Raw genomic sequence first — 27,078 nt, 5'->3', positions numbered from 1 at the left:
GGAAACACTCTGCGTTTCAAGGGCTCACCAAGGTCAGGCCTCCCAGATAACCTCCATTAAGGCCAAGTGGCCATGGGACTTCCACTGCATCTGCAAAGCCCGTCGGAGGAGCCTGACTGAACAAGCAGAGGGGGGAATCTTTACACTTCTGCCTACCACACCCCAGGCCCATGCTTGGTTTTTCACCTATGTCAGAGTTGGATAAAAGGATCAAAATCCATGCCTTTGCTGAGGGAGAATAATAAGATGCAGCTTGTGGCATCAGCCACACTCCAGGATAGACGGGCGCACGCAGCTTCTGGCTTCAGCCCTGACGGGCACGTGGAAGCTGGGATCACTCGGGGAAAACATGGAAACACTCTGTCTTTTTCTGCCTGCGTGACCTTGAGCAAGTCGCCTAAGCTGGCTGGGCCCCTCCTCACTGCCCTGTGGGCGGATGCACAGGGGCCAGCTGCACAGACCCTGGCACCCGCCAGCACGCGCTCAGCTGGTGAGCATCACACACGGCCAGCAGGCTGTACAGCCATCTGCACAAGCGTCTCCCTCCCGAGGACGTTTTTCTTTTTAAATGCCACCCCCATCCTTACTGGGGCTACCACATGCCATCTAGCTTGCTGTTCATGCACCCCTGCCCAGGCCACGCCATGCCCTTTGCTGTGAGTGCGTTCCGCGGGCTGACTTGTCTGGAATCATGTTTGGATCCATGTGTGGGAGACTCCCATGCAGGCAGCTTCATCTCCTTGTGGAGATGACTTGCACGGAGGTAATGAAGTTCCAGACCTCAGGGAATGAACCCAGTGGAACAATGTCGCCTCTGTACACCTACCCCAGCTCTCTTTGGAGCAATTCCCAATGTGGCCACGAGGTGGCAGCACACGCAGGCCTCTTCAGGGAAATCCCGTTTTGGACAGAATCTAGGGATCCAAGGTGGGCTTCGTGGCCGACCTGCACTGACCCATGGTTCAGTGCACCCAGCGTGGCAACCACGCCCAGTGCTTGTCTGACTCAGGACACAGCGGCTGAAATCCCTGCTGATTCCCCAGGCTGCACCGTAAGCTATTCACGGCAGGATGCCCAACTGATTTCCTCTGAGCCCCAAGAGAAGTCAGGAAATGAATTTTTGTTTCCTTTAAACCTCACAATAAATGACATGATCCCAGGTTTATAGGTGAGCAGATCAGGGCTCAGAGCAAGTAAGTGACTTGTCCAAGTTCATAGCCAAAGAGAAACGTGACATATTGTTTTCAATTTTATTACAGAAAATTTCAAACAAAAGAAAATATCGTAACTTGCACAGTATTCTTCATCCACCTTAAACCGTTATCAACATTTTGCCACTTCTGTTTCTCCTGGCCTCTTTTTTTTTAATGGGAGTTTTACAAAGCAAATTCCAGACACTGTGGCAATTTACTGTAAATACTTCCACTTACATCTCCAAACGATTAGGACATTTTTACCTAACCACCAGGCCATTATCTCTTCCTAAGAGAAGTTTCAATAACACATGAGTATCTAATTCTGTTTCTATTAAAATTTCCCCCACCGTTTCACAAATGTCTTTAGTTGGTTCTATCAGATCCAAATAAGGTCCACACATTCCCTTCAATTATGTCTTTTCAGCTCTTTTATCCTCAGACAGTCCTACCTGGCACGTAGTAGGTACTCATGCAACATTACGAATGCTTTACTGGGAACAAAACGAAATAATGGAGGTTTAATTCCCCACAAACTGATCAGGCACTTGGGAGACCACAGGTCCCAGCCCTCAGATGGCGGCAGACAGGACAGCAAGCCAGGCATCACTGAAGCAGGAGCCCGGCCACGGCTCCTGGGGGCCTCACGGGAGGGACAGCCACAAGGGGAGAGAACCAACGGCACGTGCCGGCACCTTCTCTTCAGCTCCTCAGCTTCTTCGTGGCACGTGTATCGTAGCACTGACCTTTGTCGGATTTATGAGCTTTAGCTGTGTTCCCAAAGTTCTCCTAGGTGCTGTTCTTTTGTTAGCTTTTGTGTTTTAGTCTGAGAAAACTGAAGGTGACAGAGAAGTGCAAAGAAAGCCAACATACACCCAGTCATCCAACATCAACACGGCTGACATTGTCACATTTGCTTCCTGGGTTTTGTTGTTGTTTTAATAAAACTCACGGATAGCGATGGAGTCCGCTAACCACCGCGCCTTGCTCCCTCTCCCCGGTCGTCACCCAGACCACGAAACAACATGAGGGAGGGGAGCCTCCCAAACCGGTTTTAACCATCGGTTTCTAACGTACCTGCAGGTGCATGTTGATGTGTTTTGCCCTTAAGCTATTTGCATTTAACGAGCACTGAGCGCTCCGTGCCCGGCACCGCGCCAGGAGCTGGGGCTGTAAGGAGAACCGGGCAGATGACCGCCCGGGCCTCACGTTGACTACGAGAGCAAAGGGCGGCACGAAATGTGAAATAGGCATTTAGAACAGAAAACCCGCAGCTCACTCCCGTCCGCCGGGATCTGGCGCACTTCCGGCGCCCGCCCCACCCCCATACTTCCTCCCCATTGGTTTTTCCCTTGACCACGCCCCCCGCGAGGGTCTCCTCCCACTGTTCCCTTCAACTTTCACCTCTTCACCTTCTGGGTCTCCGGACAGCTTCAGACCCCGCCCACCCACCATAACCCACATTATTGGTGATTGCTGTCCGTCCATCAGAGGAAAACCGGTCGCGGATTGGTTGTGAGGAAGTAGTTGGGCGGGAAGTAGGCACAGAGTCTGCGCGAGTTGTCCAGCCCTTGAGGGGCTGGGCTAGAGACCTTTGCGCATGCCCAGTACGTGCACAGGGCCGACGCAGGTGGCAGTCATGGCGGGTCGGTGTGTGAGGCTGGCGCGGCGAAGCCTCCCTGCTTTGGCGTTGTCTCTTAGGTAAGGGGCTCCCGGCTGCGCTGGGCTGAAGAGGGGTGCGGTCCTCAGGGCCGCCCTGTGCGGGTCTGGCCCGGGAGCGGGACGTCGTGGGCCGCGGACACCCGACGGGGGCATGCCCCGCGGCTGGGCTTCCTGGCACTGCCCTGCTGGCGGGCCTGCGATGGCAAGGACGGTGCCCCCGTGTGCCCGGGGCCTGCGCTGGTCCCCGCGCGCGTGTCCCTGGGCCCGTGCACAGCCCCCACGCGCGCGCGCACCGGGCCAGGCCGGCAGCACAACCAGGCGCGTGCGCTCGGGCCGCGTAAGACTGGTCCCCGTCGGCGCTCGCCCGGAACGTCTGTGGCACCAGGGCTCCCTCCCGTCTGCGGTCCACGGGCTTTTTCCACTCGGCCCGAGTTATTTCTCCACCTTCGCCTTTTCCGGAGTCTGAGGTCAGAAGTGCAACGGAGCCTGTCCCTCCGTGGGGAGAGGAATTTTTTAGACAAGTTCAGTGACTCCACAGAGAGTCACAAGAGTCAGTGCCCTCACCTTGTTTTTTTCCCTCTTTTTCTTTTTAACCTGTGGCTTGTGCTTTTTGAAAGTTCTACCTCGTAAGTTATTTTGGCAAGTACTTAGTATCTTGTGTGTTGGAGGAACTGCCCAGAACCAAGTTACTTATTAGAGCAGCTGCTTCGGGGCAAACATTGGGTGGAAGCTGGGCAGAGCAAACCTTGCCTTTTCCCTCCAGGAGCTCACTCGCCTGGATGGGGAGCCCAGGCAGGCAAGGCGGAGATTGCAGAGTGAAAGGGGATTAAAGTGGGATTGTTCGCCTAATAAGTCGTGTAAAACAAAATATGGGAACAAAAGAGCCGTAACCCACCTGGAATACCTGAGTAAAAAGGTTTTTTGCCCAAGTAATTTGTGGCTTTGTATCTGGAGTTAATTGCTAGAAAAGAGATAACCAGTCGGCATTAACTTCTGTCTCTGAGAACGGGTTTTGTGGGAAAAGGCTCAAATGGGGAAATCAAGAAAGTTGAATTGTAGTCATGGCCTTTGGAGTAACTAAGCTCTCTGAGACTCACTTGCTCTCCCTGTAAACCACAGGGGGCCCGGACTCAGCCCTTTTGCATCCACCCCTGCACTGCGCTGCTCCCCAGCTGCTCCCCAGCCCTCGGCTACTGGAACAGGTCTGCAGAGTGGAGCTGACCTGCACAACAGCTGTGACTCACACCCAGGGGTCAGAACAACTAGAAAATAAAACGGGCTTCACAACAGCACACCCAGTTTTCAGATGATTCGCTTTTTGAAATCAGAAAAATAAAAACCCAATGAAAGGTTATTGCTCCCTACCCGTCACCAGACTAAGGAATTCTATCCCTGTCCTACAGGCCTAAGACCGCATATACATACATACACAGGATTTCTGGTCTTTACGCAAGTGGGCTCGTATTCTGTGTGTTTCTGTAAATTGTATTGCTTGCTGCACAGTGTTCAGATTGTGGAAGCAACAGTTCACTCCATGTCTTCTGTTTCCAGCTGAGCACTGTACTACAGTTACAGTGCTGCTGCAAACATCCTTGTACATTTATTCTGTCCTGATGGCTTTCCTGTTCACTGAGGCAGTTTTCTCTAATCTGGGCAGAAAACCGAATGTACTAGTTTATTTTCAGATTGGACTGTGGCATAACTAAGAGCTCCACTGGTCCTGGTGAAGAAATCTGGCTATTTTGTGTATTTTAAGGCTGTTCTGTCATGTATTAATAGCTTTGTGACCTCGGGCTTATCACTTACCCTTTTCATAAGGGGATCAGATTGGAGAATATCTTAAGTCACTTCCTGGCTTAGTTGGAGAGCTCTCTGTCTTTCCCTGTACAAAGCCCATGCCTCCCTACCTCCGAGCCTTTGTCCGAGCGGTTCTCTATTCCTGAAGTGACTGTGTCGTCTGCTGACTCCTTGTGTGTAACTTACCTGTCCTTCAGAGCCCCCCCGCACAAAGCCTTCCATGGTCTTTGTTTCCCAAAACCTAGACATCTCCTCCTGCTCCGAGCCTCCCAAAGCACATGGCTCCTCTCCTGTCACTCCAGCCCCACATTGTAGTTTGGTGTGTGGGTACCTTTATGCGTGGCGGTCAGTACCCTGTGGCCGGGAGCCCTGCCCTGTCAGTCTTTGTAGTCGGCACCAGCACTGGGCCTCTGCCGGGAACAGCGCTCCCTCCGTGCGCAGGGGGGGTCTCGAGGACTGTAACTCAGGAGGTGCTGAGGTTGCAGAGAGGAGGGGGAGGTTGGTACCTCAGCCCTGGCACACTGATGTACTAGTTTTGGCTCGTGTGCAGATTTTTAGTCAATAAATAGCTTCTGTACATCATCTCAAATTTCCAAACTCGTGCCTCTGACTTTAACAGACAAACCAAGTTAATTCCTAGCATGAGCACTTTCCTTTAGGCCCTCTCCTCGGCTGCTGTGCACGGCTACCAAACAGAAGAACTCTGGCCAGAACTTGGAAGAAGACACAGGGCAGAATGAACCGAAGACAGACGCTCCCGCTGCAGAGAAGATACTCATGGAAGAGAAGGTCAAGTTAGAAGAGCAGCTGAAGGAGACTATGGTAAGGCCGCCCGGGCTCTGGTGGGGAAGGAACCGTAGTCTGCTCAACTCCAGGTGAGTTCTTCAGAGGATGTCTGGCCAGCCTCCGAAGCCAGGCGAGTTCAGCCGTCTGTCCAAGGATGAGTTGGGTCCTGTAGCAAGTTACTGCTAAAGAAGGGACTAGCACCCAAATCCTGTGTTGTGTGGCTCTGGTTCTGTCATGAGAATCATCTTTACGTGCCACATAGCTTATGTTGAATTGAGACTTAAAATGGTCCTTACAAATGAAGTCTGCTCGGTTGGCTGTTAAGCAGGTCCTAGGCAGGACTAGGGTTGGGGCCACGGGCGTGGGTGTACGGCACGCTTGTTTTATGAAGAATTAGTAACGTGGGTTATTACTCCATGTGAAAACGCGTTAGCAGCACAAATCTAGTTCTCCAAGGATTTAAGAACGACAGTATCAAACAGGACATGCTGACACTGTTCTAACGTCTTTGTAGATATTAACCCTCACAACAACCCTGTTTACAGCTGAGGAAACTGAGGCACAGAAAGGTTAAGTAAACTTCCCAAGGCCACCGAGTGCCAGAGCCAGGGTTTCAGCCTTGGGGTCCTTGCTCTTACCCACTGCCCGGAAGTTGCCTGAAGCCTGAAAGCAGATGGAGCGTCGAGGCCCCCAGCGTCAGACAGCACATGCGAAACTCCCAGGCTCAGAAGATGTGCGCGAGTGTGGGAAACGTGGGGAGAAATGGGGAGGGTCCCAGAACGCAGATAGCATTGTACAATCAATGTGTGAACTGAGCCGTGTCTGGGCAGCGGTAAACAGACCAAAGCTGGTAGCTCTTCGACGGGCTAGAGACCTGAACTGGCCGCCCAGCTGTGTGGTTCTCCAAACCTCAAGGTGTGGGCAGCACGGCAGGTCGGCCCTGACCAGGGAGCTGGAGGTTCTGCCAGGAAGTGATGGGTCCCTGTGGAGGGGCGACGAGCCCGTCAGAACCTTGCACAAGAACGTGGCTTTTTCTTGTTCTTTCCATAGCTGTACTCTAAGAATGGCCCTGGGGGCTACATAAATACATGTCACCTTCATATCTCATTCCCCACTCGCTGGAAATACTGATGCGGGTGTAACTTATCTCTGCCTGTTAAGCTGCACTGTCAATAGTCCAAACTGTCAGACGTCATCGTAGATGTCTATATTCTGACTTAGAGTTTGTTATGTCAGATTTGCTTTCCTATGAATTTGTTCCATACTTTACTCATGTAAATTCCTTTTTCTTCTTTTTTTAGGAAAAATATAAGCGAGCTTTGGCAGATACTGAGAACTTGCGGCAGAGGACCCAAAAATTGGTGGAAGAGGCAAAATTATATGGTAACTTGAAACATGATACTGATCTGGAAAAATAGGCCGTAGGGGAGGCTGGAGTTGGGTGTGTATGTGGGTATCAAGCAGCGAGACCAGCCAGGGCGGGACCTGTGGGCTGCATTCCCGCCCGTTTTTAAGGTGGGTCAGCAGAGTCTAAGGAGCAAAACTGGAGCTGTGAGTAGCATTTAGCATTGTGAATGCGATTCCTTCAAAGGAGGCACTTCCGGTCCTTCCACAAGGAGACCGTGGTGTGACCCTGCAGATGATTCCAGCAGGTCAGTTTGTCTGGTGTTCATTTCCTTAGCTGTACTGGCAATAACATGGACACCACTGAAGAGCTAAAACGCTGCCTGCGTTGTCACCTTTGGACATTTGTCACTGTCCTTCCCAGTTTACACTGGAGATTCAAGGGCTAAATGACTTGCCACTCATCACAAAGCTAGAAAAGGCACCATGCCAAGGCTGGTGCCTCCCCATAGGGTTTATTAAACCTGAGACTATTGTTTGAGGACTTGGGGACCCCGTGTTGGAGGTGAAGGACCTCAGGCTCCCCGTCAGGGGCCAGGTGCCAGTTTGAACACTCTCGTGAGCCCTCACTTCCGTTCAGCATCAGAAGCATTTTTTTTAAACCACAGTTTTTGTTGATGTAAACACTGCCTTGAATTTTGAGTGACTTCCAATGTTACATCTATTAGATTAGGGTGAAGGCTGGGGGGTGTCTTGGAACTTCCACCCCACACTGCCAGGTAGTTGCTGACGTTTCCGAGTACTTACTGTCTGTGCCTCGGTCCTCAGGACTACGCTGTGGTAGGTGCTGATGTGGTCCCATTAGAAGTGAGGACGCTGAGACCCAGGGGTTGGCCGGGTCACACAGCAGCTAAGTGATGGCCCGCTGTGGCCCAGGCACCATGCTCACTCCCGCACAGCTGCCTGTCCCTGCGCAGTGGCTGTTCCGTGTGCGGATGGTGTGCTGTTGGAATGTGCCGTTTCTCCTGGTTGGGGGCAGCGTCATTGGTGAGATGGCTCTGCAGATTTTCATACCTAATTAGCTCTGTCTAAACCCAGAAAGGCTTTTGGTTCTTTACGTTTGTTTCCAACCAAGCCGTTGAAATCTAGGACGGATGAGTGATTGACAGGGCTTACAATTTTGAGTTGTCCACTTGGTTGATACGGGATACAAATGATGCCCTTCTCTAACTTCGTGTAGGCATTCAGAGCTTCTGCAAGGACTTACTAGAGGTTGCGGACATTCTGGAGAAGGCGACACAGTGTGTTCCGAAAGAAGAGATTACGGAGGACAACCCTCACCTGAAGAGCCTGTACGAGGGGCTCGTGATGACCGAGGTCCAAATCCAGAAGGTGTTCACGAAGCACGGCTTACTCAGGCTGGACCCGCTGGGGGCCAAGTTCGACCCCTATGAGCACGAGGCCCTGTTCCACACGCCAGTGGAGGGGAAAGAGCCAGGCACGGTGGCACTAGTTAACAAAGTGGGGTACAAGCTGCACGGGCGCACCCTGAGACCTGCCCTGGTGGGGGTGGTGAAGGAAGCTTAGCTGCCTCTGAGGGGTCTGGTGGGTTGGGGGTAACCACTGGCTCTACATCTTAAAAGGCTGGTTCATCTTTTTCTCATCTGGATACTTTTGACTTTTTCCCAAACCTTACTGGAAAGCGTTAGTGAGCAGCGGCTAAGCAGAAAATTAAGCCAACTGTACAGCTGCGTTACCGAACTCTAACTCGGGAGACGGTTGGTTGGTTTTAATACACGTTTAATAATAGTTCCACATGCGTACAGAACAGGCCGACGGGACACTACTGGGCCCTCAAGTACCATGAATAAGGCTACATCACTCAAACTCTGGTGACGTCAGAGTATTTTCAATGAATAAAAAAAGGTCTGCGGGAATCCCGCTGTCTGGCTTGCTGGCCTGTGTCTCGCTGCAGCGGGCAGGCTCCGGGAATACTTAGCCCAGCACATTTCATTCAGTGAAGGGAGGTAAGGGTTCCAACATTTTTCTTGCTAAGAAAAATTGCCCTGGTCAAGCGCATGAAGTTCATTTATCACTGCTGTCCAGCTGCTAAAAGTGACCAGCTTCGGGCTTCTCCTTGGAGGTGTGAAATGAGCAGACACACCTTAACACTTCTCACCACCTTATTTTGCCAGTAACTGAATTTGACACAATCAGTGACTTGGCCCCGTTCTCTTCATCCGTGTGTAGAAATGTTTCAATCTTACATTCATCTAGTTACTGATGACCTGAAAGTCTTCCCTAGTAAGATGGACTTCCTCAAAATCTGAGGACTGCATGCTTAGTAAATGTTAATGTTAAATTTTTAAATTTTATTTAAGGATTAAAGCCCTATGATGTTTATTTTCCTACTTTCTGATAACTATTTTGTGTCCTTTGGTGAGATCCTTACGAAGGAAAACATGACTTACCTTTCCCATCCTCTGCTCAAATCCTGAAGCTGTCAACTTGGCACACCCATGCACACACGTGTTCACTTCCCTCTAGTGCAGCCACAGGCTGGCACGTGCCTAGGCTGATGCTGGGGGCACACGTGTCCGCCTAAGGACCCCGCGAACACTGAGCCGCAGCAAGAACATACAGTCTGCAAAAGCTAACGGTGACTCGTGTAGGGCCCTCCTAGGGCGACAGGAAGAGGGGAGCGACTAAGGTGTCTGTTAAAACAGGAAAAACAACCTTCCACTGCTTTGCTAAGGGTACTGCGAGGGCTGAAGATCAATACTGTTAAGTCCGTTACTGCATTAAAAAGCTGGGGCGGTCAGTCTAGTAGTTTAGAGGATGTAGGTAAAATTCCCGTCATTAAAGTTTCAATTTATACGATTTCAAAACATTTTTCTCTTTGCTTTTAAGTTGCCTTAAATTATTTGGTCAAAAACACACCCCACAACTAAAGGCAGCCCATCCTAATACACTGAGAAAACAAGCGACTGGACGTTACAGCTCTGCTTTTTCTGCTGGAGCTGTGAGTACATCTCACCTCCCTGGAGCTCATCGGTATGAGAAAAGCTACGCAAAGCCCTTTCCAATCTAAGTCCTGAGAGGGGCCACCCCCTCACCCCTCCTTCTTCACCTAGAGCTGCAGCTGCTCAGAGGCACCCACCCTAGAGACTGGGCAGCTTCTAGGCAGTGAGCTCGTTCTTCCTGTCAGTCATCCAGTCACTACTAAAAGGAAAGCGTTTCATTACCTACAGTGAGTCGTCACTTAGCATCAACAGGTTCTGCGACATCAAGCGAAACGGTAACAAGACCAGTGTTACCACAGGCTGCTTGACACAAACAAGGGTTAGGTTCCCACGCACCCCGGTCGGCATTATAACCACGATGGGAGGGCCTGGGAATTGGAGCTGGTAACCATCGGCGTTTCCGGGTTTGGCACAGTGAGCCGCGACATACCGTAGCGTGGACAACACGCTCTAACCACGGCCTGCACTGCCCGGCTCCATCGGGCTCCATGGAGGACGCGCCTTTCTCGGGGGCATCACTACTTGGAGGGCAGGGGGCATGGAAGGGTTCCTGCTTAACAAAGCAACTGGTTTGGAGGAAAAACTGATTTGACGGAAGTGGGGAGCTAAAACATGTCACATGCTGTCCCCAGCCTGTTTTGGAAAGCTGGCTCTGGAAAGCCGTTGAAGGCTCAAGGAGCAGGTGGTAAGAAGCAATCAGTGACACTATTTTGTTCTCAACTTGTTTAATATGTAAAAGGGCAATAAAAATGGTGGTCGGAGTTTCTGCTTTAATACATTCTTGGAATGTTGGCCGTCCAGAGAGTTTGAAAAGCTGAGTTACCAAACTTGACTCAAAGTTCGAGTTTAAATTCTGAAGAGCCCTAATTCCATGGAATGATGGTGACTAATTTACGGTGAGAAATGTAGAAATGTAAAGGCTCTGAGCTAACGCGGGGCAGGGACCCATGTGACAGTAAGAATCGCAGGAGTTGATGGGATAAAGGCAACCCATCAAAACTTACTTTTCCCTTATAACAAAGTGTTAATACTTTAACATAAATTAATTATACATTCATTATGGTGGTTTAAAACAGTCAAGCCTAAATAAATTCTTCATACCACCAAAAAGACATACGAAAAACCTGCTTAAGCACAAAGTTTTTCATTTGACAGGTCTTGGCCTGGGCTGCACATTTACAGGGATGTTTTGCTTCCCAAGCTGAATGAAAGTCCGGCAATCATTTTATATAAAAAGACTAAATTTAAAACCTCAGCAAACTAGGCATCTGCTGTAGAAAATCAATGAATGACGATACCCCCTTAGCGAAAGCCAGTGGTTCTCGAATGTTAGTCCAGTCACCTGGCAGCTTCAGACAAACAGCTCCATGGGGCCCTCCCCTAGTTTTGGACTCAGGAGGGCGGGTGGGGCCTGGGTGTCTGCATTTTAACCGCTTCCCAGGGGAGGCTGATGCTGCTGGTCGAGGAGCCCCGGGTGAGAACCACTGGCTGAACCTGTAAAACCTTAGCAGCCTCTCTCGCCCTCACTGCTGCTCAGTGGAAGACAATTCCTGCTCGTCCGTGGCAGTTACTCCGCAGGGGACAGTGGAGGTGCCTGCCCTCAGTAATGTCACCGGTGGCTCACTATCTGCTCCCGTCTAGGAGAAGGCCTGGGCTTAGCTAACAGGGAGCACACTCCGCCGGCATGCAAGGGACTTCGCGACTAAAGCCACATACAACACGTAGGAAAGGTGTTCTTTAATGCTGACAAATTTGCCCCAGGGACAACAGGATGTCAAAAGAAAGGGAAAGGCACCGTAATTAAGTCATCCTTGGAAATAATGAGGGGTGTTTTTCTTCCAATCACTCCACTGTAACCTCAGGCCCAAACAAACATTCTGGGAGGTAAACAGTGTCTTGGCAGCTACAGGGTCGGAGAGGCAGGGCCAGCAAGAGGAATGAGTGCTGGGTCTATGGTCACGCCAGACTCGAAAGCAGGGTCTTGTACATGAGACCCCTGAGCAGCAGGAAGACAAATGACTAACAAGTTCCAGAAGGAAGGTACCATGTCGTCCATGAAGGAGGGCCCCTGGAAAAACTGCTGAACAGAGCTGGCCAGAAGCCACATCTGAGTCTGGTGTAAGACACTGACCCAGAGAAGCCGCGCTCGAGCCTCGGGGAGATCAGCCTGCCAGCGGGCCCACCTCTCCCGGCTGGTGTGCTGAGCCCCTGGCGCGCCGGCCGTTAAGATGCTTAGCCAGGCCGGCTTGCTCAGAGTTTCAGTGAAAAGAGTACTGGCAAGGCAGCCAGACGGCCCGAGACCCCCTGGAGGGCACTGCCGGCACTGAGAACTCAGCTGGGAACCTTCAGAGCTCGTGCATCGCAAATGCGCCGCAGCACAGAACGCGGCCAGCAGAGCCCCCAGGAAGGCTGGCTCAGTTCTGGCCGTCCACACGGGTCCTGTGTGCTCCCGCTGACGTGTGACGTGCTGCCCCACGGGAGCCTGCCTGGGCACTGCCTTTTCCCAAAGTGAGCCAGCGGGCTCTGCCCAGAGCGCACGAGGCAAGGGGCGGTTGGGAACTAGGAACTCAAACTCTGCCGCTGCCAACAGTTAAAGGGAAGCTTGTTGGTGTTCTACGCCAGCTGCCCCCCAAGTTCCAAGGGGGCCTTCTCCTGTCCTTGGGCCTCACTTCCTACCTGCCCTCTCCGGCCACCAGCTAAAGTGCCACGTGCCACAGGGTCAAGCTGGCAGCTGGTGGGCCAGCAAGGAGAGTTGCTCCTTTGACCCAGGCACAATAGTTGTGTACCAAAGGGAAGAAACTCACAAGAGGAATTATCTAATCTCATCACATTCTCCAAACTGAACACATAAAGGCAAATCGTCATCTTAGAGTATTACTTTCAGGACTAAGATACAATGTACATGTATTTGCTTCCCCCATGATCTGATAATAAGATTGTTACTATTGCTTCTTTCAGAGGACCATGAAAAGAATTTATATCCTAAAAAAAGGAACTCAATTTGCTTACAAAAGCGCAACAACGGGGGAAAAGCGGTTCCTTCCCCCACCCCCACCCCCGTCGTTTTGGCTCACAAGCGACCGACGTTCGCCGGCTTCAGACGACTGGGCTTCAGGAGGCATCCCTGGATATCCAACCACTCTCCGTGAGGAAGTTTAAAATCCTTTTCTTGAGGACTTTGTCCAAGTAACTAGGAAGGCGGCTTTTGGAGGGGATGCCTTGCCGTTTCTGGAGGTGGTCTTTGATGATGATGGTTTTCACGGTCACGTAGCGAGCGGGGCTCAAGTTCAAGGAGCTGCAGAGCACCTTCTCGCGGTCCGACAGGAGCTCGAAGCCCGGCAGGTTCTCGATGGCGGCGAACTCGCCGTCCTTGCCGTCCTCGCGCCCCCGCTTGGCGCCCGCCGAGCTCTTGTTCTCCTTCCTCTTCTCGCGCTTGTGCCGCGCCGCCTCGTACTCGGCCGACTCCTCCATCCTGGTGATGCCGTTCCGCCGGTAGCGCTGCAGCTCGCGGATCTTGGCGCGCAGCAGCTTCTCCTTGTGCATGTTCTCGAACAGGTCGTCGAACTCCTTGCAGGACATGAACTGGTAGAGCGGCCGCAGCTTCAGCCGCAGCTCCTTCTCCTCCTTGGTGACCTTGCGCTTGGCCGCCTTCTCCTTCTCCTTCTTGTCCTTCCCCAGAAAGGCCGGCACCAGGTTGTAATCGCGCGCGATGTTCTTCCGCCGCTGCCGCTCCTTGAGCTTCCGCACGTACATGTCCACGTGGGCGCGCTTGAGCTCGATCTCCACGTCGTCGTCGTCGTAGTTGACCGAGAGCCCGCTGATGAGCGTCTCGGCGTCCTGGTCATACTCGATCTCATAGTCGTCCCGCAGCGGCATGTAGCCCAGCTGCTGCTGCTCGGCCACCGAGATGTCTAGGGGAGGCAAGGGGGTAGTGAGGCTGGGCGACAGGGGGCCTCCACTGGGGCACGTGTGGTCTGTCACCCGATTGGGGATGGTGTCGGGGATGCAGGCCTTCCCCAGGTTGCCGTGGATGTACATGCTTACGTAATGCTCCATCACTTCCTGGGGAGTCCGGGAAGCGCCAACGTGCGCAGCCATGTCTTCCTACAACGACAAGGGCCACAGTTATTTCCAAAGTCACAGGGGCATTCTCAGGGTTTGCAAACCCCCCGTAACATTTCCGCAAAGGCTACTTGGCCTCCTTCCTGTCAGCCTCATCACCCGCCTCCCAAGACAGTTGATGGCACGTTCTCGGGCTGGTCTTATCACCTGCGTGTCAAGGCGAGAAGGGTTCTGTGCGGGACAAAGTGAAGATCCAGAGGGGTCATGGCGAGCTGGCGGCAGGAGACTAGAACCCCAGCGGAGATCTAGACTGTACTCCTGGCCCCTTAAACAGGACTAGTGGGGGCCCACCTGCTAATGGCATTCTGCCCACCGCAAACCCTGCACTCTCAAGGTGCACTGTGTCCATCTGGGAGCGCGACAGGACATGGGGACAGGGCCACACAGTACGTCCGGGAGCGCGACAGGACACAGGGGGACAGGGCCACACAGTACATCCGGGAGCGCGACAGGACACAGGGGGACAGGGCCACACAGTACATCCGGGAGCGCGACAGGACACAGGGGGACAGGGCCACACAGTACGTCCGGGAGCGCGACAGGACACAGGGGGACAGGCCCAGAGTGCCGGGGTGCCCTGCCTCCTCCCAGTCCAACCTCTTCATTCCAGACTAGAGAACAGACTCGTCAGAGTGAAGGCCCAGGCTCCCCCAATACCAGGGGGAACCTGTTCTACCGCCCTGCCTGCCTCCCAGAGCAGCAGGGCCAGAGCCGGTGTTTGACACTCCCCAGGGCTGGGAGGGCCACCCGGCTCCTCTTCTCGTGAGGGTGCAGGTGACTCGGTAAGCACCTTTACTGGGGCGGGGGGCGAGGGGCTTCATGTAGGACAGCCTCCATATTAGGTAGCTCTCTGAAAATCTGCCGGGGCTGCAAGCACTCACGCCTAGGATTAGGTAACATGAACACCGGGGTTATTAATGGGAGGAAACTGTACAGGCCCCTCAATCTTTTCCTTCTGCCAAGAGACCTCTTCCTTAGAGCCGACCGCTAAAGCCACTTCAGAAAACAGCTGCCCGCCATGCGCACTCATGCACCCAGCAGCCGCTCAGCACCGCGCCCACAGCCTGCACTCACCCTTCTCTGCTCTCCTGCTGCCTTCCGCCCCGGCAACGCTCACCCCTACAAGACAGGGGTGCTCTCTGCACCCCCAAAGGCCAAACTGGAACCCGAGAAACCAGCCAATCCATTCAGGCTGTCAGCTGATGGCAAAGGGGGCACTGTGGGGAGGGACGCATTCGTGGTACAGTGAGCAGACCCTACATCTGGGGCTCATCTCGGCACAGGGAGTCGTGGGGGCGCTGTTCCCACCAGGCGCTGGGGCACTGAGGGCGGGGCTTAAAGACACAGCAACAAAGAAGGCAATAGTGGGACCTAGCAGGGAAAAGGGAAGGTCACAGCCATAAAACTAGACTCTGCTCTTATGGGGATGAACTGTTTACACGATTTCTTCTTTTAAAAAAATCACCATGAGCATCAAGTCTGTTCACTGTATATTCCTAGGAAGCATTTGGTCCAAACGTGAAACAAAACCAAGTCACAACCACCCCCTGGATCTGCTGCTACTCTGTGTGACCCAGTCCAGCCACATCCCGTCTCTGAGCCTCAAGTCTTCCCCAGTAAAGGAGCAGGGGGTCGGCCCCAGCCACCCCCACTCATTCCGAGCCCTGTCAGCAGAGAACAGACGTGCAAAGGCTGCACACACTGCAGTGGGCTTTGCACCAGTCCCCCCTCGTGCCGTGGCCAGCGAGGGGCTGGTGAGCGCTGGCACTCTTCCAGTCACCCCAGCCTGGGCCAGGACGCCCCCATGCACTACGCTGGCACACATGGTCCCTTCGGGAGGACATGACGCTGGCCCAGGTGTGTGCAGAGCAAGCACCAGGCAGTGGCCAGGGGCATGGTGGAGCCTTGCCCGTTGGCTTCTCCACCCCCTGCCCCGCACGGTTCTGTCCAAGGCTGCAGCCGCTGCAGATTCAGTCATGTCCAGGGAGCCTCCCGGTGAGGAAGCTGGGTACCCCGAACCCAGATTTCATGGTCAGGAATTCGGCCCCGGCCTGGCCCCTCCCTGGTCTAGTGAGAAGACCTGCACTGAGAGGCTGGTGGGGGGGACGACGACAATGACAAGACAATGACAGAGCGCCAGCTGCCTCCCAGCTAAAGCCTGCGGCTCACCCTGAACCTCAGCAGTCTGCCTTCCGAAAAGCATCAGCCGCTCAGAGCACCACATCTGGGATAAACAGGATTACTCAGAAACAGGATTCTGAGTAACAAAGTGGCATCTGAGCAAACCGAGATTGTTTGCATTTTTTATTTATTTCCATCGACTTGAACACTCCGGGAACAAACAACAGAGTGCAGGCAGCAAGGGCGCCGCAGGGCAGGGGGCCAGAGCAGCAGCGGCCTCAGGTCAGCGCTCACAGCTCCGTCCCCCGCTAAGCTCTGCAGGCCCGTGCGCTGCCGCCTCCTAGGCCTGACAACCAGGCCAGCCAGCTCCACGTGGCCACTGCGCTGACACCTCCCTCGTCCAGGTCCTCTTTAGGTAACAAACGGGACTCTGCTCTCAGGTGACATTTATGAAGCCACCGATCAGAGGGGCTAGTGCCTTGTCACCAGGAGCCCAGGAACTCCCATCATCAAGCAACCTGAGCCATCGCCTAAGAACAGCTGAGAAGCCGTGGCTAGGAGACCACTGGCCGTCAGCTGCTTCTGAGAGAACTCCCCTCAGGGGCTACCATAGCAGTTTACTGGTCAGTGAGCAAGGCCCAGGAACACACACAGGGCCCTAATTTTCAAAGCCTCTGAAACGGAGAGTGAGGGTCATAAATGGAACAATCGAAACACAGGTGACATGGCTGCGATTCTAACGAAACCCACAGAGAACAGCCAGGTTCAGTGAAGCTAAATTACAGTAAGGAATTATTTACAAAGGTGATTTAAATGGCACCAGCTACCGCACTCCGACGGCGTCCTGGCATTCCGCCGTCGCATTCTAAACGTTTTCTCCAATCTTCACGTGCTAATGGTCCCCTAAGACTCACCTAGCTCCTGGGAGAGACAAGTGTCCCATCAGCACATTACAGCACCACGCATGACAGCAGCAGACTGCCGGGGAGGGCATTCTTTCCCTAATATGTTCCAAGGGCAAAGGTTTTGCTTAATCTGAATGGATGGGAGGGAGGGAGGGAGGGAGGGAGGGAGGGAGGGAGGGAGGGAGGGAGGGAGGGAGGGAGGGAATGCAAAGCAACAGAAGTGGGTTTGGGTAAATGAGATTTGGAGAGAAGGTTCAACTCAAGTACAACTAAAATTACAGAGGAACACAAGAATATACCGAAGTGGGTTTCCCCACCGCAGCACGCAGAAACACACGGGAAGCAACCCAAAGTCTATGGAAAGAGGATTCCAGGTTGTTGTTTTTTCCTTCATGCTGTCTTAAAAAAAAAAAAAGATTCCCATCGTTGGAAAAACATACAGAGGTAGATATGCTGCTTCCTTAAAGTCCTTTGGAAAAAATGGGAAAATGTGTCTTTAACACACCAAACGAGGCCCGAGACCTACTCTGAAGGTCGCTAGACTGAGGCCTGGATGCTGCAGTCAGGAGAGGAAGCGAGCTCCCAGTAAGGACGCCATGCGCTGGCTGCTCCGGCCTCCGCCGCCCGCTCAGGGCCCACTTGTGCTGGCCCCCAGCACCTGAGCAGGGAAGGAGGAGAGAACAGGACGAGATGGGCCAGCTCCCGCCAGGGGGGCTCGCTCAGGGTTTCTCTCCTCCCCACACTGGCCAGGCCCGCCTCTGCCCATTCTGACCTGGACGTCTCCACGCCTGCACTTAATGGGGCCACTCTTGCGAGTGACAAACCTTCAGAGGCTCCCAGCAGCGTGAGAGCTGGCCCGTGGTCCAGGGTGAAATTTTAAAACATAAGGACCATGGAGGTTTTCCTGAAAGTGAAACTTTTCCATTTCAAGGATCATGCTTCATCCCGAGATTACATCCTTCCTACTTGGGGAGTAGTGAGATAATCTCTCTTTTTGTGAAATGGTGACAGATAATTAATTAGATCTTTTAAAGTTTTTGTAATATCGTTACTTGGCAAACTTGAAGTTAGCAAGTCTGTATCAGCTTTTAAAGTATTTTCTTTCAATATGATGGGTCTGTGAAATCTGAAGGTCAGCTCAGCCAGACCCTGCAGCATGCTGTCCAAGGCCCTTTCCGACCTGCCCTTGGCCCCAGCCAGACCCCGGCACCCTGCAGTTCCCCCCCACTGCTGGAAATGCCCTTTCCTCTATGTGCACAGGCTCTAGGGAGCCAGTCCTGGCGCCACCCCTTATTAGCTGAGTAACTTGGGCAAAGTGCTGACCACCCCTCATGTGAACTACGGAGGTAACGCCGCTCCCTGCTGCACAGGACGGGGAGGAGTGAATGTGGTAATACTGCACGGTGGCCGGGGCCGGGCACGCTCTGTGCCCCGTCAGTGTGGGCCGCTGTGACATCCATGAAGCAGGGAACTGCACCCCCACAACCTGTATTTATCCCTCAAGACCCAGGTCATCCCGTGCAGGAGGCCCGCGCCCGTCCCGAGCTGGGTTCAGAATCTGGCTCGATCACTTCCCGCATGAGATCCCCTGAAGTCCTGCTTCGTGCTCTGCAGGGTTTTGCCAGGATAGAGGAAAAGTCACGGAACAACAGCAGGTGAGTGCTTCCCACATACATCGCCCTGGTCCGCCTAGCAATCCCCAGGAGGGAGTATGAGTGCTGCATGCCCATTGTACAGGTGAGGAGGACAAACTCAGGCTGAGCTGCCCCCAGGGCACAGGCCAGTACACGCTGAGCCTGAGCCCAAGCCCGTCTGAACGGCAGGCCGCCCCGCGGCAGAACCCGCTTCCCTGTCACCGTGCCCTCGCAGGGCAGAGATGATGCAGGCGCCCCGAGGTCCCTGGGGTCAAACGCTTCCTGATGCCCTGAAACGGCAGAGCAAGGCCAGACGCCGGGCGCTTCTGTTCAGACCAAGCACGTCACGGAAGCGTGGCCACGCCTCAGGCAGAAGGCTCCCGGCAGCCTCTGCGACCGAGGGCCTGCGGCACCCACGTCCTCCCTGGGCAGAGTTCAGTCCAGTGTCTGCACACACGAGCGCCTTCGGAGAACTACACTCTCTGGCTTCCCATGCAGCTGGGTGGCCTTGCTCGGGAGCACCGTGAATGCCACTGCCACCCTCCTGGCACAGCCCCGCCTGGCACAGCCCTTCTCACAGCCACGTCTGGACTGTGAAGCAGGGCAGAGGCCTCCAGGCTGGTTTTCTTCCCCCGGTGCTTGGCGCCGGGCTTGGGGGGTGGGGGCTGCATTTTTCTTTAAGTGCAGAAGCAGCTTCAAAGGGGCAGAAGCAACGAGAAGGCCCATCGCATGAACCTGTAGCTCCCGGGGAGCTGGCTCGAAGGGCAGCAGAGACCCCAGGACAGCGGGGGACAGGGTGGGAGCACCTGAGCGCCCAGCAGAGGGGTAAGAGTCACCAAGGGACACTGCACACCCTAAAGCGCGAGGAGGGACCATTCCAGGCGAAGGGAAGCGGGAGGTGGGGCCGCGGGCTCGGGGCCTGTGAGCAGGAGGAAGAGGTATGAGAGGCCGGGGGCCCCAGACTCGGAGCCCTGGAAGGGGCGCTCCGCGGGCCGACCAGCTCGCGCAGGGGCTCATGCCCAGAAGAGGGCTCGGGCGTGTCGCAGACTGAACGCGCCAGGACACCGGCCTGTCCCTTATAAGCCGTGTGACATACACTATCTCTCAGTCACGCCTACACTTGTCTCCTTTCCCAACTGACTAAACATGGGCTTTGGACACGGGCTCTGGCCCTGCCCTCAGCCTCTCGTTCCGCACTGTCGTCACGTCCCTCACTCCAGTGCCCCCACTTCTGGGGGCCTCCTCAGTTACTGGCCTCCAAGAGCAACCATGGAGCCCAGGCTTCCCGCCATCGGGCTCCCAGTGGGCACAGAGGTTAGCATAGGCTTCCCACAGCTGGCAGGGCTGGAACCCCACTCGGTCACACAGTGGGGCCCTGGCCACGGCCATTTTCCCATCCAGCCTCATTCTGTCATCTGTAAAGTGCGGCTCCACTCGGCTGGCCCTGGGCCACCCCTCTGTCCACACCCTCTAGACATCCCCTCAGCCTTCCTGTCACTTCCCACTCAGCAGCCTCCACCGAGGATACACTGGTCATTGGTGCCACTTCCAACGTCAGAGGTCAGTGGTTAAAACTGGCCTTTGTCTGGCCTGCCAGGTCATCAGCCATTCCAGGGACCCCATTTTCCTTGGCCACCAAACCTGCTTATTGGGTGTTTTTAGATGAAAAGTTCTATAAGCCTCAGTTCCAGGCTCTTGTCTTCTCTAAAGTCACTTAGAGAATTGACCAACTCACACAGGTGTGATGGCCCAAAGGTGACCAAAGCCTTTCTGGTCAAATGGGCTGCCTGCACGACAGCTTTAAACGGGGCGTGCCTCACTGTGGGAAACAGCACGGCGGGTCCTCAAAACACTCATCCGAGTGACCCTCCGACCCAGGAAGTCCCCCAAAGGACTGAGAGCAGGACTCCAGCAGGTAACTGCACACCTGTATTCACGGCAGCATTACTCGCAGCAGCCAGATGTGGAAGCAACCCAAGTGTCCGTCAGCAGGTGAGTGGAGAAGCCCAGCGTGGGCTGCCCACATGGCAGACCCACCCCAGGAAGGAAGGAAAGTCTGTGACACCTGCTGCAACCCGGGTGAACCCTGAGGGCGTTATGCGCAGTGCGATAAGCCAGATACAGCAAGAGAAATACTGTGATTCCACTGGCTTCAGGTCCCTAAAATAGAGAAATTCAGAGACAGAAAGTAGAAGGGTGGGTGCCAGGGGCAGGGGAGGAGGGGACGGGGGAGATGTTTCATGGGCACAGAGGTTCAGTTTGTGAAGATGAGAACGTTCTGGAGATGGTGGCGATGGTGGCACAATGTGAATGTTTAATGCCGCTGCACTGGACACTTACAAATGGTTATAATGGTCAATTTTACATTATGTGTATTTTACCACAATAAAAATAAACTTTAAAAATAAAAAACTGAAAACTTGAAGGCGGCAGGGCTTTACTCTACAGCAGTGGTTCTTAAAGTAGGGTCCCTGGGCCGGCAGCTGGGGGCTACCTGGGAGGCTGTTAGAAACGCACATTCTCCGGCCCTACCCAGACCTGCGGACTCAGAACTGGGGGGTGGGGTGTACACAGGGTGATCTAACAAGCCCTCCCTCGGCGTCTGAGTCACTGAAGGCTGAGAACCAGTGCTCTGCGCTCCCCACACTGATCCAGCTGGTTTCTCCATCCAGGCTCTCCCTGCCACCCTTCAGAGCAACTCCTGAAGGCCCCACTGTCAGGATGCTCCCGGGAGCGATGGACAATTCCCAACACAGAAGGGACTCTGCCTCACTGAGAGATGACAGTTCCCAGGTGTGGCTCCACGGACCACTGTGGCAGGAGTCCCTGGGACTCTCTCTGTAGCACTATTCCCAGACCACTGTGTAGAGATGCCAATTGAGGGGGCCTGGGAATCTGGGGATCCTCAGGTGACTCTGCTGTGCAGCTGGTGAACCAATGAAATAGATGGTTCTAGGCAGACGGTCAGAAGACCTGGCTCAGATGCCTCCATGGCCCAAAGCTGCTTTCTAATTTGTAAATGAGGGGCTAGGGGGACAGGTGAGGAGGGGCAGGGGGTGTGAATGTCAAAGGGCCCAGCTTAGAGCCTGGCACTCAGCACACACTCAACACAGCTCAGTCTGAATCAGCTTGAACAGCCCGTTACGCCCTGGCGGCCTGGCACTCAAGGATTTTCAAAATGTGACCCCACACAATCTTAACTCCCTGTCCCCACCCCGAATCCTCCACTTCAGGCTAGCTGGCTTTTACGTGGCTCCACAAGGCACCGGACTCCTAGAACATGGGACCCCCCTCGTCCACACTATCCTTCCACCCAGAAAGCCTTTTCCTCTCCTTTCCACCAAAGGAGCTCCTGAGCTCACGTAACCACACAGCCCCGTCTCACTTCTATCCATGTTTGCACCCAAAGCACATGCTGGGGGACAGTCTGTGCCTCTGACACGGGAGCTGACCTAACGGGCCAAGTCAGAGCTGGAAGAATGAGGCCAAACGCACAGAGCAGTGAGTGTTACCCCCCAGCCTCTGACAGTCCATGATCGTCCACAACAGGCAAAGGCTTCATTCCTGACCCTGCACCTGCCTCCAATAATCAGCCTGCACACACAGGCTCAGGGCCCTGCCCGGGCGACACAGAAACTCACACACTGCTTTTCAGTTTTTTAAACAATTTTGAAACTAAGCCGCAACCTCATGCCTAAGTGATGTTGTATGATTTTCTTACAAATATGGACCTTCTCCTACTTAACCACAATATCACCATCAAAATGAGGAAATTAACAAAGATGCATTATTACCACCTGAACCAATGAAGTTTTGTTCCAACAACGTCCTTTATCGGCAAGGACCCAGTTCAGAATCACGGATTGCGTTTAGTTCTCTGCTGTTCCTTGGTCTTTGGTTTTCTTCACCTGCTTGGGCTCTGACACCTGGCCGTGGTCTGCGTCCCAGGTACACACACACGTGCTCTGTAGCCACTCAGCCCGAGGCACCCTGCTCCAGCCACCCTCCCACCCACTGACACGGTTCTCACCCCACTCCACTCGTGCACTGCCATCCTGTGCCTGGAGCCCTCACTCCATTTCCTGGGCTATGGCACGTCACACCAGGCCGCCCCTGCATGGAGTCCCTACTCACCCCAAAGGCTCCGACTTGTCACACAGGGCTTCTCTCCAGACCCCACTGCTGGGTGGCCACCCTCCTTCCCCTGCTCAGGTGAGAGCGCCCGTACCACGGCTGAGCAGTCTGCAGACACCTCACATACTTTGTAGTTCGAAATCTACTTCAAAGAGAACTTGAACCCCACCTCCCCTGACCAGCACCTCCTCCTGACCAGCACCGCAGAGGTCAGAGGTCGTCTGGCCTTCCTCAAGCCCTTCAGTTTCTCTGGCAGCCAATCAACCAGCTCCAGCTCATCTACCACTGTCTCCAAAGTGTCATAAAACATTGCACCTTGCTGTTTACAGCTGTTTGTGTTCCAGCAAGATCTGCATTTTCTAACTCAGAATCCGCACAGCACCCACCACCAAAAAGCTGCCCTGAGGCACTCAGAAGCCCCGGCGCTGTGATTCTGTGGGTCACAGTCCTCCTGACACCCGTTCCCTGGTCTCGTATGCACAGGCGTCTCCTCTACCCAGCCTCCATCCTCCCTACTTTCATCGCATGGGCACAGAGTCAAAGCCTGGCCGCGCTGCTCATCCCCAAACTCCCCCGGCCTCACTGCTGGCACCCCTCAGCCACGCTGGTTTCTGGGACAAAGTGTGAGCAAACGGCGCCAGACTTCATCAACGTCCCTCTCCCTGGGGTCTCCTGAAATTGCGCCATCGCCATGAACTCGACACATAGCAGTACAACCCTGGGGTCACAAGTCACATGCCATCTGAGAAATCAGAATGAACAGTCTCCCCTTCCTTCCTTTACACCACTGTCCCCGATCTGCACGTTGCCTTTCTCTATACGCCACACCCAGCCCTTGACAGGTGGGTCCTGGGCCCACCAGGTCACCTTCCGGTTCCCCATCCCACACACTAACCTCCCACTGAGGCAGGTGAAGACTTCGCTCCTCTGAAAGGCCTTCCGGTCTGGCCACACCTCACATGCACGAATAAGCCCCAGGCTCTGACCCGCCCGAGTTCCTGCTCTGACACTTACACCGAGAGCTTAGGGCCCAGGCTTTGGAGTCAGACAGGCCTGCGTCTAAGGCCTGGCTTTACCACGTGGAAACCCACGGCATCCTGGGCAAGCATTTGCAATGACCAGAGTCGCTGTTCTTCAGCTGTCCGCTAAGAAGCCCGGCCCCAGGCTGCTGTGAAGAGCACGTGAGACGTGTATGGAAGAGCCCGGCCCAGATGGGCATGCACTACAAATGGCACACACGGAACATACCACTATGGGAACGTAGCTGCTCATCTGCTCAGAAGGGAGCCACGCACCTCGGGGCTGAGCGAGAGCCTCTGATGAAGGGCACGAAGTCTCAAGGGTGAATCAGTGAGCCCGAGACAGCACAGCCAGACGCCGACTCGAGTCCCGCGGCTCAGAGCGCGGCCTGGGGACCACAGGCGGGCAGCACCCCAGGCGGTTAGCACGCACACCTCTGGCCTCCCCCTGAACCCACCAGGGAGAAGGCGCCTGGCCCTCTGGCCTCCAGCTGTGTCTCTTCTAACAGCTGCACCGGCTCTGAGTGGGAAACTGCATTGTAACAGGCTCCCCAGATGACTCGTGTGCACATTAAAGTTTGAAAAGTACTGCTTTAGAGAATGCCACCTTCCAGCCCCTTGCTTCCTCCAAAACACTATAAATGTTTTAGTCCCTGGGCTTGCTTTTCATGTACTTTCTGCCATGCTGCAGGGACGGCAGTGTAGACAGCTAGGAGCTCAGACTCTGAAGTCCAACTATACAGTTACCACCCACTGCATAGGCTGCTATGAAGATCTAAGGAGACGGGCACAGCACCTGGCACTCAGCAAGGCTCCCGCCACGTCAGCTATATGCGTGGCTACGGCAGAGCTACGTGCTGTAAGGATGACGTGGGCAAGGGACGTCTCCCTGAGGCACTGACATGTAAGGAGAAAGAGCAGCCATGGGCCGTAATTTGGGGAAGAGCCCTCTAAGCAGAAGAAGTAACAAATGATCGGGGGGGGCCGCTGGGATCCCACGGGTGGGTAGACACTGGAAGGGCCCAGAAGCCGAGAAGTTTAGTCTGCGCAGGCCTGGAAACCACTGCAGGCTGATGGGATGTGACATGTCTTCCAAGATCACTCTGATTATGGCGTGTGGAATGGGCCGCTGGGCACAAGATCGAAGCCGGGCGAACGGACAGGAGGCTCCAGAAGTGGTCAAGGCAAGAGATAAATATCAGCTTGGACTAAGGTTGTGAGAAGCGGCTCGATTCTGGAAACAGTTTAAAGACAGAGCTGCAGCTGCACTGGACATGAAAAGAGGAGCTGAGGATGGTTTTTCGTGTGCGGCCTGAGTCACCAGGGGAGGTGATGTGAGATGTGAGTAAGGTAGGGTTGGGATGAGCATGCAGGTAAGGACGTCGGGCAGCGGTGTGACACTGAAGCCTGGAGCTGGAGAAGAGTTCCAGTCTCAGGACCCAACGGTCACAACCTTGGCAGCACCTTGAAGACAAGGCCCAAGCCTTTCTTGCCGTCAGAGTGTTTCACTATCGTATAACATGCTTGATACACAGCAACAAACTGCATTTCCAGACAAAGCGAGATGGAGATTTCTGGAGGGTGGCGAGCTCGATGCTGCTGCTTAGGTGAGAATTTGCAGAGCAGTGTCTAAGGAGCTGGGAGAAGAGGAAAGAATCGCTGCAGAATGGGTCTTGGTCCCTGAAGACGGGCTCACTTTATGGAAAGGAAGCAAAAGGAAATAAACAGCAAGACAGATTTGGGAATGAGGGGAGAAGTGTGGAATGTCTTCTACAGGGAGCCCAGCAGGAGGGGAGTACTGCTGGAGAAGTGGTAAGATGAAATGCTTGTTCAGGGAAGCAGGGGGACCATCACATGGAAGGGTCTGGAAAGATTAGGGAGCTGGGGTCACGTCTGTCCCATTTCTCACAATGCCTGGAGGCAGCCACACACCTGGCAGTTCTGGGCCAGAATACAGCCAGCGGTTTTCCTTTCTAATACGGCCGAAAGCTTCCACTTCCAGAGTGGAAAGAGAGCTCCTCAGAGACCACCTGGAGAAAAGCACCTGTGTTTCTCTCTCGAGGAGCCCAGCACCCTATCCTGCTGGTAGAAATGGATCCAGTCCAGCTCTCCCCTTTTCCTGTCAGACAAAAGTCACCACAGAAGCTTTCTGGAGAACAAAACCCAGGACAAACGCCTCCTAGTCCAGGCTCCTTTGTTCGGACTTACTGACCACTCCTCACACGACGTCCTGGGTGTTGTGGGGACCCCGGGATAAGAAAGCCCCTAACAGGGGACAAGGGCGCACGCACAGACAACCGCACAAAGCCAGCAGGCTGTGAGCACAAAGTAAGTGCATCAGAGATGGTGACAGCAGCCGCAGGGGCAGGGCGTGTGTGAAGCTCGCCTGGCCTTCACCACCACTGTTCCCCAGGCAAACAGTGCCTCCCAACGCTCCCCGTGCTGTCAGGTTTGCTAGCCCGCCTCGTCCACCACCCCCTCTCAGGTACGGCGCTGGGTCTTGCCCACAGTCCGCACTCAGCAAACACCCGTGGAAGTACTGCTCAAGGGTAGGGAAATGGCTCTGTAGCCGAGAGCCACCGTGCAAATCCCCGCTTCGCTACTTCCTGGCTGTGTGACCTTGGGCGTGTTGCTTAACCCCTCTGCGCTCCGGTTTCCCCGCGTGAGCTGTGTCCGCCTGCCTGGCCCTCGGTGGCGTGCGCTGAACCGGCAGGTGCGCGCCGGGCTGCATGAGCCGAGCAAGGGACTGAGCCCCAGGCGCCTCCCGCCCGGGTCCGCGTAGGGCCGGCGCTCACCCAGTTTCCGAAGCCGAACTGCTCGATGGCATCCAGTAGCAGCTGCTCCTCGCGGCTGGTCCAGCCGCCCTCGGCCTCGGGCCCCCACAGCGTGAAGCGCCCGCCGTCCACCAGCTGGTAGCCGTGGTAGCGGCGGTGGTGGCCGATCTCGGCGCCGGCAGAAAAGCACTCCGGGCAGAGCTCGATATCCTGGCACTCGGTGCAGCGGAAGCGCAGCGGGCTCACCTCAGCTAGGCAGTACACGCAGTACTTCTTACCGAGCTCCGCCATCTTCCCCCGCCCGCCGCCCGCGCCCGCCGCCGCCGCCGCGCCCGCCGCCCTCGGCGCCTCCCGGGCCGCCGCCGCGCTCCAGCAACCGCCGCCAGCGGCCGCCGCGCCGCCCCGCCCAGGCGCCGCCGGAGCCGGCCAGCCGGGCCGCGTCCCGCCTCAGCACGCAGGCGCCCTCCGGCCGGCCCGGCAGCCGCCGCCGCCGCTGTCGCTGTCGCCCCGCCGCATCGCGCAGGCGCCCCGCGCGCGCCACCGCGCGGGGACCCGGCGCGCCAC

At 54.8% G+C, this 27,078-nt stretch overlaps 2 protein-coding genes across 2 annotated transcripts; one reads left to right on the top strand and one right to left on the bottom strand.

The window, feature by feature from the left end:
* The first annotated feature begins 2,747 nt into the window (after window positions 1–2,747).
* On the top strand, window positions 2,748–9,672 carry GRPEL1 (GrpE like 1, mitochondrial). Its single transcript, XM_019748204.3, has 4 exons — window positions 2,748–2,894; window positions 5,312–5,474; window positions 6,740–6,821; window positions 8,023–9,672. The coding sequence occupies exons 1-4, from the start codon at window positions 2,794–2,796 to the stop codon at window positions 8,367–8,369; spliced, it is 693 nt and encodes a 230-aa protein (XP_019603763.1). The 5' UTR covers window positions 2,748–2,793; the 3' UTR covers window positions 8,370–9,672.
* Window positions 9,673–10,513: 841 nt separating this feature from the next.
* Window positions 10,514–26,999, bottom strand: TADA2B (transcriptional adaptor 2B). The gene is made up of 2 exons (XM_019748203.3): window positions 26,536–26,999; window positions 10,514–13,909 (listed from the first exon to the last, which is right to left on the bottom strand). Exons 1-2 carry the CDS (start codon window positions 26,803–26,805, stop codon window positions 12,917–12,919), a joined length of 1,263 nt encoding a protein of 420 aa, XP_019603762.2. The 5' UTR covers window positions 26,806–26,999; the 3' UTR covers window positions 10,514–12,916.
* Window positions 27,000–27,078: the final 79 nt, after the last annotated feature.

Source organism: Rhinolophus sinicus, chromosome 1 (assembly GCF_057876585.1).
Source record: "Rhinolophus sinicus isolate RSI-liver-muscle chromosome 1, RSI-T2T, whole genome shotgun sequence".
NCBI classification, from domain to species: Eukaryota; Metazoa; Chordata; class Mammalia; order Chiroptera; family Rhinolophidae; genus Rhinolophus; species Rhinolophus sinicus.
Note: the sequence above shows the minus strand (reverse complement) of the source record. Positions and strands in the feature narration are given on the sequence as shown.